This window comes from Octopus bimaculoides, chromosome 4 (genome assembly GCF_001194135.2).
Source record: "Octopus bimaculoides isolate UCB-OBI-ISO-001 chromosome 4, ASM119413v2, whole genome shotgun sequence".
Taxonomy (NCBI): domain Eukaryota; kingdom Metazoa; phylum Mollusca; class Cephalopoda; order Octopoda; family Octopodidae; genus Octopus; species Octopus bimaculoides.
In genome coordinates, this window is record NC_068984.1 from 133,547,543 (window position 1) to 133,564,777 (window position 17,235).

The window sequence follows — 17,235 nt, forward strand, 5'->3', positions numbered from 1 at the left end:
GGGGGGGGTCTTGCAACAAAAGCTATTTTCCCATATTTTCCCAAAAGCTATTTTCTATTATTCTTTTATCATTGATTCATTTAAAACAATGTTTATTTCTCTTTTTGTTTTGGAATCAATCACCCATGATAAGCAAGGGTAAATGTACTTCCCAGATTCTAGAAAAACTCACTTGAGAAAATCCACATAGTAACCGACCTAGCCAACTTACTCAACTATAATCTCCAATGTAATTAACTGGTCATCTAAGGTCCTCATAAACCAATGAAACAGCTACATACAAATGAAACTTACCTCAAAATGGTCCGTATCAGTACTATCGTTCTGGTTAATCTTTTCTTCAAACAAGGAGATAGGATCTCGAATGAAGAGATGGGCAATATGCTGGGAGAGCAAATCATCAATACCTGACAAATATAATATTTTATTTTTCATTCACTTATTTGTGGTCCAGAAATTAAAACTCCAAAATACAATGTGGATTGACCACTTGACTGAGTTACACTAATTTGCTAGCTACTAAACAACCACAAGTTTCAGTTTGTTATAGATGGTACTATGCAATATCTATCAATAGAATGCATTTAACAAAGAACACACACACAAACATCAAACAATGGAAAAGCAATTATCAATTAGAAATCTGATATTGAATTTAGCGATTGACTTTGCATAGAATGTTCTGCTAAATCAGTGTTACATTAAAAAAATCTTCAAAATCTTATCCTTGAATCATTAGGAATCTCTATCTTTAGAGCTGATACCAGAACAATTACACAATAACAATGTTGGGATCACAGTAGTAAGAGTACCACAACACATCTGGTCAATTTAATCATAGTAGATTGTATATAGTCATATTTCACATGTGTATGTACATTCAGACATGGAAAGACAATTACACTGCACAAGTTATCTAAAGACAAGAAATTCTCCTTATAGATAATATAGGTGTAAACATGCCTGTAGGCCATGAATGACATCACAAGCTCTTCCTGACAACAGGTTTTGCTCTTCAAAGTTGAGTTCCACTCTTCGTAGTTAATGATAGAAAAAGCACATATTTATAAAAATAAGTGTTCTAACAATACAATGTGCAAATGACTTACATTTGTCAAAACCATACAATACATTCTAATATGGAAAAATACAAGAAAAACAGTTAAAGATTTTTACAGATATAACAACTCATGAAAATTTAAATGAAAAGTTGTAGTGATGGCTAAAAAAAAAAACAGCACTTACGATTGAAATTTACAGCATAGATTGGAAAACTGCATAAGACATACCTTCAGCCATTAACTCTTCATAAATCTCTTTGTCATACACCAACTGTAAATCATTGTAGCAACGACCTTCTTCGGACAAGTAACTGTCGATGGAGTCATAGCGAGATTTATTGATCAAAAATCGATCATGTTTTAAAGGCTGAAGGAAAAATTTCATGTTTGAGCAACAGAAGAGTAAAGAAAAAAAACAAAACAAATGAAATCAATAATTAGATCATTAAGCTGAACTCAGTGACATAAATTTTCCCTTCCATGATCACCAACTAGTAAGGATTTAGATATATCTTATAATCTTCTATATAAGTGACTAGACAAGAAAATCTTAACCCAAACAAATCTCTGTCACCTTAAATGATGTGAAGAAACTGAGTTCAAGTTCTTAGATCTTAGAAAACATTTCTAATAAAGACTAAAATTATTTGAAAAGTTGATGTTTGAAAATATTCACAAGGTTGGACAACAGAATGATGGTTGAATAGTAGAAATCCAACCATCCACTTTCACTACTGACTATTCCTGGGTGGGTCATGAGGGTAAGGTCCTCAAGCAGATCCTGCATAGGGTCCTATCAGAAGCAGCTATCATTAAACCTTCTTGCTAGATTTCCAAGCATGACCAGCTGAGACGATGAATATTTTCCAACCACCTCACTCATAGATTACCCCTAGGTCTTCTGCCAGTTGGCTCAGCTTCAAGAATCTATCTTGTGATCCTTTTCTGTGGTATTCTAGCCACATGTCTGTAGTGCCGGAACTGTGACCTCTCAAATGCAGAGAAGTAGTGGTTCAACCTAGGGAGATTCTCTGATCCCCAATCTATGCAATCTGTCAAGAAATGTTACTCCAGAGATTCTTTGGAGGAACTTCTTTTCACAATCAGACTCTTTCAGTCATTGTCCAACATTTGTGGCCATAAATGAGGACAAGCAGCAAATTTGGCTTTTTCACTAACAGTTCTTCTTCTAAGGATTAAATACTGAAGCTGGCACATCACTGTGCTAGCAACTGCAGTTCTAGCATCCAATTCAGCCTCCTACTTCCCATCATTCATGAATACATCTGCAGGATACTTAAACATCTCCACTTGACTCAGTGATGTTCCACTAACATGCACTGAGAGGATTTTCTTGAAAGGACCAATATCTCAGCCTTCACAACACTTAGTTTAACCCCTTCATTACTGTATTCATTTTGAGAGGCTCTGTGTTTCTTTCAATTAATTTTAAATATAACAAAGTATTTAGTAAAATAACATAGTTATCATTAAGCTAGTGTTAGGAGCATAAATTGTGACTAAGGTTTGGTGGAAGATTTTAATTCAAAACTTACGAAAACAAGACATTTGTACTACAGAGCCAGAGGCGGTTTCAGCTGGGTTGATATCAAAAGGGTTAAAATAACTAAAAGATGAAATTTGAAGAGTTAGCAATGGTAGCAGCATTCTCTGTTATTCTTTTCGATTTAATAAATAACAATTCAGGTTAATCAAAACTTATAGAAATTTTTCTATTAAGTTTGTTGGATCAAGTTTTACAAAGACAGAGAGAGTTACAAATATGAACATTTCTCTCTTATTACTAAGGTGACATGATTGCTTAAAAGAATAAAAGAGAGAGAAAACTCAACAACTATTCACTTCCATTGCTAACAAAGATTCTCAACCTTCTTATTTCATTCAAGAAATGTTTCCTTCCAAAAAAAAAAAAACTCATTCAATAACTCGGCTGGACAAAACAGACTTACTTCTAAACCACGTTCTTCCCTGGTGCGGTCATCAACTGATTGAACAATGACACTCCAACGACAGTCTGTGTCAGCTAAATAGCCACGGTAAATCGGAGCAGCTGCACTTAGTGCCATCTGAAGTGTAAAAAAGGGGATTCTCAAGTTACTCAATATTCAGAGATTAACTAATTTTTAAAGAAAAGATTGATACAAAAAAAAAATAATAATTAAAGAAAAAAATTAGCTAGAATTTTCCGAAATAGTTTGTGGCTGTCATTTTGCCATGTTAAACAGAAGTGTAATAAGTCATCTGTGAAGAAAGCAATTGATTTTAAACAAGAAAATAGAGCTGATCTAAAATGTGAATCTTAATAGAGAGGAAAGATATATTATTTTAAAGACTAATGAAATGCTATCAAATATATACAGAGAAAAGGAATAGAATATTTTCAAACATAGACCATACAAAGATCTATAGTACTAAACTATATATACAGTACAATGGTGAAGAATACAAACTAATATACCCTATACAAATTATTAAAAAAAAAAAATATATACAGTACAGTACTGTTTCAACTTTGTGGATTTTCACCTATCGTGGGGTGTTATGGAATGTAACACCCATGATAGTCGAGGGATTACTGTATACTGGAAGCAGATTGGATGACAATAATCCACATGGAGTTCTAAACAACAGTAGTAGCAGTTGTACATCTTTTTTACACACAGGGGTGCTGAAAAGTTCCTGGCTTTGAGTAAAAGAAATACAGGAGGATCAGTTAATTATGATTTTATTCAACATGTTTTCCTCTCAGATTCACACACTTGTTGCAGCGATCCTTCAGCTTTTCTAAGTCCTGCAAAAGAACTCGGTTGGGCCTTACCAACCAGGTCTTTCGCAATACCCTTAAAGCCAGGAACTTGTGTGTGTGTGTGTGTGTGTGTGTCAGTGAAATACTGCTCAACCTACATTGATATAAAAGGATGTAGAAGGGACAAAGGTGTAGAATATTCAATCACTAAGATTTCATAAAAGAAAAAAAAAAAAAATCAAGATTAACAAAGCAAAAAAAAATAAAATCAAGAAAACAAGTAAACAGAAATATTTCCCTCAATTGAAAACATTAGTAAATGTTTTAAAATAAAGTGTTTCACAAACAAAAATCTGACAAAGTATAATACTACACAATATTGTTTTCCATACGAAAACAGAGAAAATAAATAAAATAAATCATAAAAGTGTGTGTGTGTGTGCATGTATGCAGAAGAAGTAATAAAAATAACAAAAAAAGACAAAAATTTAAAAGTCTTAGACTATCTCTCTTCCCTCAACCCTCCTCTCTTCCTTCTGCTTCATGTTTAACACAACTGTTGTGATACTAAGAACATGAGAATTCAAAAAACTCAAAGCATGTTTGGTTAACGTTATTTTCCTTTCCAAATGAAACAAGACATTGAGTAAGATTTTGTCTTTCAAACAATAGACCCTATGTATAACTCCCCACTTTCTCTCTCCCCTACCATTCACCAACCGTCAATGGTGGTGGTGGCGGCAGTGGGGAAGATTTTTATTTTATTTATTATTTTTTTTTTTTTTGCCCTTTCTCACTTTTACACGATGGCTCCAGAGGCTTTGCTCAGCGACAATGTTCAGTTTGGAATATAAAATAAATAACCCAAAACTAACAGACCAGTTCATTGCCCAGTACAAGGACAAGCAAAGGGAGGCGAACTTAAAATGAATAAATACTTTTATTTACATTAGTTTCTCTCCTTCCCCACACGAAAAATAAATAAATACACGTCTATTTACTCCACATTCAAACAAACGTCTCTATTTGTTTCAATTTCCATGGAATATATTGATGATATATCCAGTCTTTTGTCTTTCACAATTTCTTTTTTCATTTTTTTTTAAAAAAAAAGAGTGATCTGTCGCATATAAATGGTGAGAATTACCCTGCCAAGTATCAGAACTGGATATAGGTGCACAAAGTGACGATTGTTAATTCATCTCTGGACTTATATGGCAGGGAAAATTTCTCACCCACTCGTCAGGTAATAACTCAAGTGATTTTTTATACAATGCACTATAGCATACATACATTGCTCTTTCTCTCTCTCTCTCTCTCTCTCTCTTTCTCTCATGCACACACATACATACACACACTTTTTGAACTTATTAAGATAACAAGGCAGTCACTTTAAGCTGAAGATAACACCATCATATTTCAAATACATTCTAGTAAGAATCATAAACCAGGGTGAATGCAGGTTAAATTTATTTTTAAAAAAATAAATAAATAATAATAATAATAATAATAATAATGTTGAAATTATTGTGTATAGTGCTCAGGTGCACTACAACTCATCAAAGGTGCATGTACATAGAATTATGTACAAAAGTTAGGAAAGTGAACAGTGGGTCAGATAGAATTTGCTGAGGTAGATTTTCTATGGCTGGCTGTCATTCCTGTCAAAAACCCTCACCTGGTTCCAAGTAAGGTAATGTTTCCTCAAAAACCAGACATGTTTTTACTGGAAGACTAGAAATGAATGACATCACTTGTATGACAGTCAAATGCATATGTGTGTGCACATGTGTGTGTGAGTGTATCGCCTTTTCTTGATATCATACAATGATTGTAAACAATTTTATGGAAGCAAAAATTAAACAAATCATGAGACAAAAGACTTGCTAAAAGCCACAACAGCTCAAATGCTTTATAAATACATTATATTTGAAAAATATTTTGACAATGCTCAAAGAAAATGTACTGCTAATGAGTCACGTGTCTAACTTGTGCTATGGCCAAGCTCTCTATAATAGCAACTGTCAATAAAATAAAAGATTCATAATTGTGAAGAGGTGTTAACATCATATAAGTGGTGTCCTTCATTTCCAATCTTCCATGAAAACATGTCTGGCCAACCCTCACCTGTTTCCAAGAAAGGTAATATTTCCCATGACCAGAGATGTTTTCATGAAAGACTGGATATGACACTCATTTACAACTATTAGGCAATGTCCAGACAAGGAGGCCATAACACACACACACACACATGATGGACTTCTTCCAGTTCCTGCCAACCAAATTCACTTGCAAAGCTTTAGTTGGCCTGGGGCTATAGAAGAAGACACTTGCCCAAAGTGCCACACAGTGGAACTGAACTCAAAGCCATGTGGTTGAGAAGTAAACTTCTTACCACATTTGCACTTTAGCTACACAAGTGCCTCAGAAATGTTAACAGCAGACATTATATGATAAACGCATTGATTAATCCATATATGATAATAATTATCATTGTTAGAGTTAATGAAATTATTCACCTTTCAGGAAGTGGATGAAAATGTACCTGATGAAGATGCCAGTTCAGGTAACAAGTTATGTTTCTCTAAATTGTGGTCATCTACACTCGACTGGATGTTTAATTATCTTGAATTCCTTGCTATTGTTGTCTAGTCTTCAGCCAGCAGCAGGTATTGTCTTTGAGAAAAGTAACTTTACAAACTCTCCAAACAACACCGTAGAAACCGAGAACAGAACTGCTGGAACGAGGTTTTACTTCAACCAAACAAATAGTAAGGAAAATATTTCATCGACAAAAATGAAACTCCCTTATCAAGATAAAGATAACGAAGTAAATTATTCTACTTCAAATATCAGAATTAAAAATAGAGAGACATTAGATACAACTAATAGGGCTCAAAATTTGCCATTTACTGAGAAGGATGGTTTGAACAAGATTCTAAGACAGCACAATACAAGGAACACGCATCAACCCAAAGCAAGAAATGAAGAGATTGTTATGGACAACTTGAATGCAATGCCAAATAATTTGAGCATTATTGTTGAGACAACCAGCTATAAAATAAAGCTTCCATCAGCAACAGATACAGCACTATCTCCAACTGCACCACCAGTGTCTAAATATTCAGCAGAGATGTGTCAGCCGAACACATCAACCCCAATGAATCTGACGGTGAATGTGGCTTCTGCAACGGCTGCGAGTGGTAAGTCAACTTCATTGCCGTCATTCTTATTTTATGTCAATAAAGTTTCACTTTGAACAAAATTCAACAAAAGGCCATGCAGCACATCATTTTTTGAATCCTCACTCCAATAACTATTACTGGATATGTATTTACATGTGTGTGTTTGTGCATCAATACATATACACACGCACACATCAACATTTAATGACAACTTTTCCATGCTTGCATGGGTCAGCTGGAATTAGTTGAGGCAGATATTTCTCTATGGCAAAACATGTTTTTCATGGAAGACAGGAAACAAGCAGTGCCTCTTTTATAACAGACAGTGATGCTCGTTATAATCATTACATGATATCAAGACAAGAGTAAACACACACACACACACAAAGCACCTTTCAGTTTTTGTCTTCCAAATCTATTCACAAGACTTTGGTTGGCCCAGGACTATAGCAGAAGACATTTACCCAAGATGATGTGCACTGGGACTGAACGCAAGACAACATTGTTATGAAGCAACCTTCTTAACTACACAGCCATGCCTGTACTTATATATATATATATATTTATATATAGAGTGTTCTTAGGTTGGGAAATTTTATATATTGGGATACAGAGGTGACAAATGTATTCAATTTCTGGGATGGAATGGTTAACTACTTCAGATCCAAACTTCCTTCAAGAATATTCTGAAAATTATTGTGGCCTTTTGTCAGGCTGCAAAAATTATGCCAGATGAACCAGAATTTTTCAAAACAACTGATATGTCTGTCTTCAAATCATCTACGTAAGAAATTTGATGTTGAATATATATATAATTTAGTGTGTGTATGCACACACTAAATATATATACAACGGAGTTGTTCTGGATTGTTAGACAAGGAGTTATCTCCCTTGTCATTTGTTTCATTGAGATACATTAGGTGCTTGCGCACACAATTTCATGACTGCATAGATATACATTCTCTCTTTCTCTCTCTCTCTCTCTCTCACACACACTCATAGGTACATGCTCTCTTGCACTTACACACGCATTCGTTCATTTCAATAAATATGACCCCTCATTACGTATTTAAGTATTTTCAGCAACAAGAGAGAAAACAAACTTTGTAAGAAGTATTAATATTTGCAATTTGAATATTGGACACATTGCCTGCACCAGAAGAAGAGAGATGAGTGTTTAGAGCATAGGCACATGATTAGAGTGAATAAACATGTACCAGTAGATGGTAGCTTTCGTAGATATAAATCAATGAAATTTTGGAGTGTGACAGTCAGATGAGACATTTATACATAAAGTTTAGTTTGTCAAGCTAAACTTTCATGTTAAATGTCAAAGCATAAAATTGAATCAACATTTACATTTGAAATTGTACTCTCTTCCTTTAGCTCATGCTGATATTTCCCATCAAGCCACACCTCCACATCTGTTCACCACTCACTACACTCACCTCTACTTCCATCTCTAACCATTTGTTACTCTCTCCTCACATACTTATAATCTCCCCCCCCCCTTTGTTCCATTGTCCATATCCTCTCTTATGCTCATCTCCTAGTTCCCTGAGGGTTTGTCTAGGCACCCCCTCCATCACTACCAGCTTATTTTCTCCTCAGCTATACCCACACACCTTTATATAATGTGGGGTAGCCACATATCTTCTTTATAGCAAGACATCTGCATTTGTCCCTCTGTCATAATTTAACTTCACTACACTTGGTATAAAGTTATCTCCCTCTTAGCTAAGGGGGCTTTTTCTTTTTTCTAGTTTTTTCTCTGTCTTGCAAGTTACTTGGTGACTTTACAAGTGCTGGTGGCATAAGAAAAGCATCTTAACATAGAAAAGCAGAGAACTTCTCTAGAATCACATGTGTGTATATTCAAAGTATCTCATGAAATTATATCTTTATGTTTTGACAAAAAGCAAGATCTATGTTTTGAAAACACATGAGATGTCTGAATTAAATTTTCTAAAATATTAATAGATTTATTTTTATTATTCAGGTCCTCCAGGCCCTAAAGGATCTCCAGGTGTTCCTGGTAGAAAAGGAGAGCCAGGTAGACCAGGGCCTATGGGCCCCAAAGGTAGTGAAGGAGACAGAGGCTATACTGGAATGAAAGGTGCAGTAGGGAAAACTGGAAAACAAGGACTGAAAGGAGAGAAAGGTGAAAGAGGCATGTCAGGTCGGCCTCAATCACAAGCAGCTACGTCAGCCATACTCACCAAACATTTTGGTCCAGCAGAAGAGGTTATTGTTCCTTTTAACTTGGTCCTTATTGATTCAGGTGACAACTATGACAACAATACAGGTGTTTATATTTGCACGATACCAGGCATTTATGTAATGTCAGTGTATGTGATGTCTCATCCAGGTTCCATTATCAATGGCAGGATCTACATCAACAACCGGCCTGTCGCAGCCCTCTGGACAGATGACAATAAAAAGGCAGGTTTCTATCCATCAACAAGTATTCAGATAATCAGTAGATTGGAGTTTGGTGATCAAGTATATATCAAACTTGTTAGTGGATATGGTAAAAGCTGGGTGCATGCAAATTATAATGCTTTTTCCATATTTCTTTTGTATGAAGACATTTTCTAAATAACCAAAGCTGGATTTACATTTACCATTTGGACTCGTTGTTCAATATAAAACAATACCAGAATGTGTCCTTTTTTTTGTAGTAGATATAGTGACTATTGCCACTGCTTCATAAATAAAATAGTTTAAATACTAAATTTCTTGAAATTAAACTATGAAAACACCACCACTAGTATTTGTGGTTACTTACCATTCTTATCTCATCTCTAATTGTTCTTTTCATAAATAGCTTCATAGAAGAATACATTAAAAGACATTGTTCATAAAATGTCTCCTTGCTATATATTCACAGATGCAAGTTAGTGTATATAAATATCACAATTTTCATTGTTTCATAAGTAATAATCTAAACTCCATTAATACAGGTCCAAGAAAACTGGTGTTTTGAACATAGTGCAGGTATGACCACATGGTGAAGAATTTCATTTTGCAATGGTGTGATTGCTGGTTCAATCCTTCTGCTGGGCACCTTACACAAGTATCTGCTATCATAGCTTCATGTTGTACAAAACCTTCTAACAAAATTGAGAAGACAGACACTATGTATAAGCTGATCAGAGGGTCTGTTAGATATCTGTTCTTAGGTGGTGGATTGAATGCATTCACTGGCTTAATACAACCACATGGCCCTTGAAAGCTTTCAGCAGGGTCCACTCTGTTGAAAGCATTTGAATAAGGTCTTTCGTCTGAGGACAACTCAGTACTTGATGCACTGTTTTCTGCTGCAGAAACAGACAAGTTGTGGTTTTATCTTCTTTTTCCCCCAACAAGTAATAGAGGCTTTGCAAAAGGTTGAGTAAGGACTCTTTAAATAAGCCATAGAAAAATTAAAACTTTTCCCTATTCTATCATGACAACCCTATTAGCATACTCTTGTCTCTATTCACACCAAAAAAAGGAGAGACACATTTTTCAAAGGAAATGAACCATTGTTATGCTAATTCCAGCAGCTTAATTTATAAGAGAGATTCCTGTTCTTTCAATAATGATACCATTATCAATCTATTATATCATATATCACCAAACAAGACAAAGTATTTCAACAACAGTTAGAATAAACATACATATTTATTATAATGTATTAGGGGTACCGAAAAGTAATATTGCATTTTCGAGCAAATAGCCAGATATTATACCAAAAGAGGATCCGCAGCAATATACAGGGACTTTCAGAGATTTATCTAATAAACCTTGGTCCATAGTGCAGGATCATCTCAAGTAGATTGTGAAAATCTATAAAGAAGGGAAGAAGGTACCCAATGAGCTGTCCCTTGAAAATAAAGGCCATATTCAGTGAAGATAACCTAAGAAAAGATAAATTCATTAGGCTGGGAAACTCTACTTCACCCTTCCTATTTACTGGACCCAGCACCATCAGATTTTCACTTATTCAGGTCACTTGAGCACTTTACCTATGGAAAAACATTCAGAAGCAGGAATAATCTCAAAACAATACTCCAAACATTTTTTCTCTTCTAAAGAACCTAATTTTCAGGCCTGAGGAATCAGAAAACTGGTTTCGAAGTGAGAAAATGTTATTGCTCATCATGGTGATTATATTTTGAATGAACAAATATATTTACTAAATGTTTTGAACTTATTACATGAAATGCAACATTACTTTTTGGTACCCCTAATATATAATATATAAATGGTTCTTACCATAATTGGACAGACAGGTGCCAGATGGTCATAAAGAAGTCGAGCTTCACCAATATTACACGCCTGGAATGTAAGTTGTAAACAGCAACAGCCCATTCCAAAACCCATAGCATCCATATATATATGGTCTGGTTTGGCTGCATTTTGTGACTCACCATTGTCTCCATATATGGATAAATCTTCCAGGAATGGAGACATGGTATTCTTATCTTTAAAAACTGAAACCAGACAAAGAAAAAGCTATACAAACATAACAAAAAACACATAAGTATTATGAAATACTGGTTTCATCTGACAAATTAATTTAACTTATTGGTAATGTTTTTAGTAAATGATGCCAACACTTCAATCACCCACAGTATCTTTGTATCATCAGATATCTTTCTTTTATTTTTTATCGTCTACCATCTTATTTTGCTCAGATTTTACCACAGAGAGAGCAGCTGATATTTTACATTCAATTTTTAATCAAGTATATCCCTTATCACTTATTTCTGTTTGGCATTTACATATTTCACTTGCTCTGCTCCAGCAATATTTCATTGTCACATACTAGTGGCCTGAAAAACCATAATAAACAAGCCTCGTTCTGTAGAGAGAACAAAACATCTTCCAACAATTACAAAAATACAATTGATCATTACTTTCACTGCTAGCTCCACTACTTACAATGATTAGCAGCTGAGCTGCTAAACATGACAGAAACAACCAGCTACATACATCTCCTGTAAGGGCTTATTAATTATACTAGCAGAAAGACCGACCTCCAGGTGGTTTTCTGCTTGTCAAACCTGGAGTGTGTGTGTGTGTTTATTTTAGAGAGACAGTGTGTGTGTTTATATTAGAAAGACAGTGTGTGTGTTTATATTAGAGAGAGTGTGTGTGTTTATATTAGAGAGAGAGTGTGTCTGTTATATTAGAGAAACAGTGTGTGTGTGTGTGTGTGTGTGTGTGTATGGAAGAGGGGGAGAGAGAATGTTGCAAACAATGAATGAAATAAACATGAAATGAAAATATCATATAAATAAAAGCTTGTTAAAAACTATCTTGTAATGTATATTTAAATTTGTGAACTTGAAATATTCAACAATAAAAGGAAGTTCAGAAAGTAAATTTTCCTGTAAACTTCAATTTATAAAAAAAATCTCACATGCTTAGTAAATATTTCTTTCAGAAATTTATCATACTTGTAATATATCTGTAATTTAAACAAACTTCAAGGTTTAGAGTGTTAGAAATAGCAGTGATCACATTCCAAACAGCCATACCAACAAAATCACTTCTTAATTATATTTTTATAAATTACACCGGTATATTAAAAAATTTTCATTTTATTAAAAATAAGCCTCAAAGTTATACAGCTATTTTGTCATTATAAAGTGGTTGACATTAGGAAGGGTGTCCAGCTGTAGAAGCCATGCCAAAGCAGACATTGGTGCTCAATGAAGCCCTATCAAACAGCCCAACCCATGCCAGCTTGGAAAACAGGCATTAAATAATGATGGATGATAATGATAAATAGTGGAGTTGTTTAAGCTGGAGAAATGGTCGAGATAGCAGAATGTCATATTGCATGCCAATATGACATTCCTCGAACCAGTTCAGTACAAAATTCTTCTGAGTTCAAATTCTGTAGCACTTGTTTAGTGTCAAGTAAAGCCTAACTGAAACAGCCCTATGACCAAAAGAAAACCAGTTGCGGCTCTTCAATCATTTTGTATGTCTATGATGATATTGTTCATATCCTCTGTTTTTAAAATGGAAGGTTTTCATTTAAGGGAGGTTTGGCTGTTATTTACATTAATACATAATTGATTATCAAATTAATATTAACTGATATTACACTAATTCATAATTTAATTCAAAAGGTCATTTCTTGTTGCAAACATTGAACTGAGGTATGATATCTCATTATGTTGCACATTAGTACAGTGCCCCATCCTGCTAGCACTAAGTGACTGATTGTTATCTTGTGGAGATAATATATCAGAAACAAATTACAATGTCCATTTTGAAGTAGAAGGAATGGTAAGTGCTGTGTAATGTAATCAGCAGAACAGTGGCTTGATAAGTGGTAATACATGGTGGAATCCTTTGGTGCACTTGGTGCCCGATATTTATAGAGTGTCTGCTGCTGCTGCTGGTCCTCGTTGTTGTCATTTAATGTCCATTTTCTATGCTGGCAGGGATTAGAGGGTGTGACAGGGGCTGGCTAGGAAGAAGATTGCACAAGGCTTCACTGTCTGTTTTGGCAGGGTTTTTTATGGCTGGATGCCCTTCCTAACACCAACTACCTTACAGAGTGTCTGACAGCATTTGAAGATATATAATTTTGAACAGTAAAAAGATGAACAGAAAAAGGATGAAGTCAGAGAAAATATAGAGAAACAAAACAAAGCATCGCTAACAAAATAACCATTAGAATCAGATGCAGAAGGTGAAAGACAGATTCGAATGCCAAATAGCTGACTCTTGCCAAGACTCTTACCTGCAGGACTATTCTATTTACTGGTGTGTTGGAGACAATGGTAATGAGTTATATACTAATTATGTATGGTAAATAAACAGTTATACTTACTAGGAATATTAATAGCAATTTTTTCTTTCCTCCTCAGTTTAACATTTCTGGTGAGGGTCCTTAATAGAAGAAACAACATAAAAAGATGATGGACATAGAGAATACAGTTGAGCACGAATGAAAAATACTGAATACAGTGTAGAGAGCAGCAGAGACATCTTTACTCAAAGTGCAAGTGTCACTTCTACTCCACATTACAGTACTGGTATCATATGAATCTTCTCTCACAATACAAGTGTCAAACTTGCCACCTGTCACATTACAGGCATCACACCTATCCACTATTACATAACTGGTGCCACACCTATCTACTCCCACATTACTGTTGTCCTTCAGTACAGTAATAGTTCCATGCCAATCCATCATTACAATATGAGTCAGACTTGCTCTCTGTTATGTTATAGGTGGTGTCACACCTATTCCCCACTACATCACTAGTTCCTAACCAAATCACCAACAGCATACAGGTGCAATTTCTTATAAGCATCCACATATAGTAATTTAAGAGAATATTACTGAATATCTTATGATTTGGCATACACCACCAAAACCTGAAATATAGACATATAGAGCAACATGACACACAACACCCCAGTAACTTAACATAGTGACATTACACAAAATACCTCTATAAATGACGTACAATATACAGACAATTAAATGTTACATACAATATGCAGAGTGGAGGCGCAATGGCCCAGTGGTTAGGGCAGCAGACTCGCGGTCATAGGATCGCAGTTTCGATTCCCAGATCGGGCGTTGTGAGTGTTTATTGAGCAAAAACACCTAAAGCTCCACGAGGCTCCGGCAGGGGATGGTGGCGAACCCTGCTGTACTCTTCCACCACAACTTTCTCTCACTCTTACTTCCTGTTTCTGTTGTGCCTGTAATTCAAAGGGTCAGCCTTGTCACACTGTGCCACGCTGAATATCCCTGAGAACTACGTTAAGGGTACACGTGTCTGTGGAGTGCTCAGCCACTTGCACATTAATTTCACGAGCAGGCTGTTCCGTTGATCGGATCAACTGGAACCCTCAACGTCGTAAGCGACGGACTGCCAACACATACAATACACAGACATGTGGAAAGACATTACACACACAACAACTCTATAACTTACATATAATAGATAGACATATAATGCAGCATAGAACATAACACAAAAAACTTAAAACCACAGTTCAATACTAAATCCACATATAATTCTGAAGAATGCTGTTTATAGTAGTTGAACTGGTGTCCTCATCTTGATTGTTGCTTTCTCTATGTTTTAGCTGTTGTGTATTCCAGTCTTCTTCATGGGTCTTGTGTTGAACTCGATTGTTGTATCAGAGTTTCAAACTGAACCCTTTATTTGATCCACAGGAGTACACTGATCTCATTTCACTCTCTGCGTTTCATGACATTTTTTTGCGTCAGTTGATAATTTGTGAATTCAACTTAGTACCTTGCCTGGAACTGAACTCAGAATCTCAAGATGATTGCACTGCATCAACCATCATCTTGACCGACTACCTTACAGAGTGTCTGATAGCATTTATATATCATAAATTCCTCATTTCAGAAATATAGAATTGTAATTCCCAAGAAGCTTCTGAAATAATATCACTGGCCAAAAGAAATTCATTAACCCAGACGAGAATTCAGTTACTATAACAAAACAACCACCACCACTACCACCATACCAGCTAAGTGCTTCAATACATTATACATTTAGCCACAGCATAGTCATAAAGAATCATTTATACTTGATATTTTCATAGTTCCCATGATTAAACATAAGTCACAGAAACACATACACAAAAAATATTATATCATAGAGAATAGCTTACTTGAATCGAGGATGGCTTGAATGGATAGCTTCATCGGGAAAGAAGAGAGAACTGGAACACCCTGAAGGTGTGGGATTTGGCTTGTAAGAGGGATAAGTGAAATTAGGGCAACCAACCCTAAAATATGAGGATCAGAAAGAAAATTGACAAACAAAAAACATCAAATCAACAGTCGTACACAAATTATCAAGATTCAAATGGAGATAATTCCAGAAGATAAGCTTAATGTTGGAACCTCCACTTCCATTGTCTCGTGATAATCAGTTAAATTAAGAACAAAGAAGGCAGTTATTTAGGTATTTTATGTAATAATATATTTGCACAAGTTTTTCACCGAATGCCAGAAAAATAATTTATTCCATTGGCCTTCACAGTAGTCAGAAATATATATTTCTCTTTAAGAATATTCAGCAGTAATAATAATTAGTGTCTCTAATAGAGGAACAAAGCCCCTGCAATTTGGGGGAAGAAGGGGGATGTTAGATGGTTAAATCAACCCCAGTACATGACTAACTTTATGTTATTGACTGCCAAAAGATGAAAGGTGAAGTGGACCTTGACAGGATCTGAAATCAGAATAGAAGCTAGGCAAATACTACAAAGTGTTTTATCTGCTTCTTTATATTCTGATTTGAAATCCTTCTGAGGTTAACTTTTTGGAAACAGAATATATAAAGAGTCAGAGGATATACCTGACAAAATATCTTAATAATAATAATAATAATAATAATAATAATAATCCTCTGAAATGTTTGGCACAAGGACAGCAATTTTGAGGGGAGGGATAAGTTGATTGCATTGACCCCAGTGTTCAAGTGGTACTTATTTTATCGACCCATAAAGGATGAAAAGATGAAATGCAAAGTTGGCTTTGGTGGAATTTTAACAATGCCCTGATGCAGTACCAGGCAGTGGCTTTCATGGCTTCTTATCTTAACTGATTGGAAGTGTTATCATGTACATTGTTTTGTCTTGGTATAAAACATGGGCTACAGAAACCTTTCTGTTCAATACCACAGATTTGCTCGTCAGTTAAGTGGCTGACAATATGTGCATCTCTGATCACAAGCAGAAGTACTGGAGAAGCATCATAGCCATGTGTTGAGAGAAATTCTTTGGGGTTTGGATAATTCACCTCTGGAAACATCGGTGTTTCGTTCAACATCCTTAAACAACCCTTATTCAGGGACCTTTTGAACGGGATGGGGTACTCGAACTGAAGAAAATTCTAACTGGGCCCTACCTGCAAGGTCACGTTTTCTCTATTGCCCACAGGAGGCTAAACAGAGAGGGGACAAACAAGGACAGACAAAGGGATTAAGTTGATTACATCGACCCCAGTGTGTAACTGGCACTTATTTAATCGACCCAGAAAGGATGAAAGGCAAAGTCGACCTCGGTTGAATTTGAACTCAGAACGTAACAGCAGATGAAATACCGCTAAGCATTTCGCCCGGCATGCTATCGATTCTGCCAGCTCGCCGCCTTCAATCAAAATGATGATGATGATAATGATTATTATTATTATTATTATTATTATTATTATAACAAC

The 17,235-nt window shown here is 35.4% G+C and overlaps 2 protein-coding genes across 2 annotated transcripts in view; one reads left to right on the forward strand and one right to left on the reverse strand.

Annotated features, from left to right (window-relative positions):
- The window catches only part of LOC106880152 (glutamate--cysteine ligase catalytic subunit), a 75,803-nt gene that overhangs the window by 11,962 nt on the left and 46,606 nt on the right, over window positions 1-17,235 (reverse strand). The window contains exons 5-10 of the mRNA XM_052967687.1: window positions 15,684-15,800; window positions 13,852-13,910; window positions 11,274-11,491; window positions 3,032-3,148; window positions 1,290-1,428; window positions 295-407 (exon numbers count right to left, since the gene is read on the reverse strand). Coding sequence (XP_052823647.1) covers window positions 295-407; window positions 1,290-1,428; window positions 3,032-3,148; window positions 11,274-11,491; window positions 13,852-13,910; window positions 15,684-15,800 — 763 coding nt within the window. The remainder of the gene's footprint in view (window positions 1-294; window positions 408-1,289; window positions 1,429-3,031; window positions 3,149-11,273; window positions 11,492-13,851; window positions 13,911-15,683; window positions 15,801-17,235) is intronic.
- Window positions 4,988-9,954, forward strand: LOC106880167 (adiponectin). Its single transcript, XM_014930011.2, has 3 exons — window positions 4,988-5,074; window positions 6,355-7,031; window positions 9,013-9,954. The coding sequence occupies exons 1-3, from the start codon at window positions 5,043-5,045 to the stop codon at window positions 9,609-9,611; spliced, it is 1,308 nt and encodes a 435-aa protein (XP_014785497.1). The 5' UTR covers window positions 4,988-5,042; the 3' UTR covers window positions 9,612-9,954.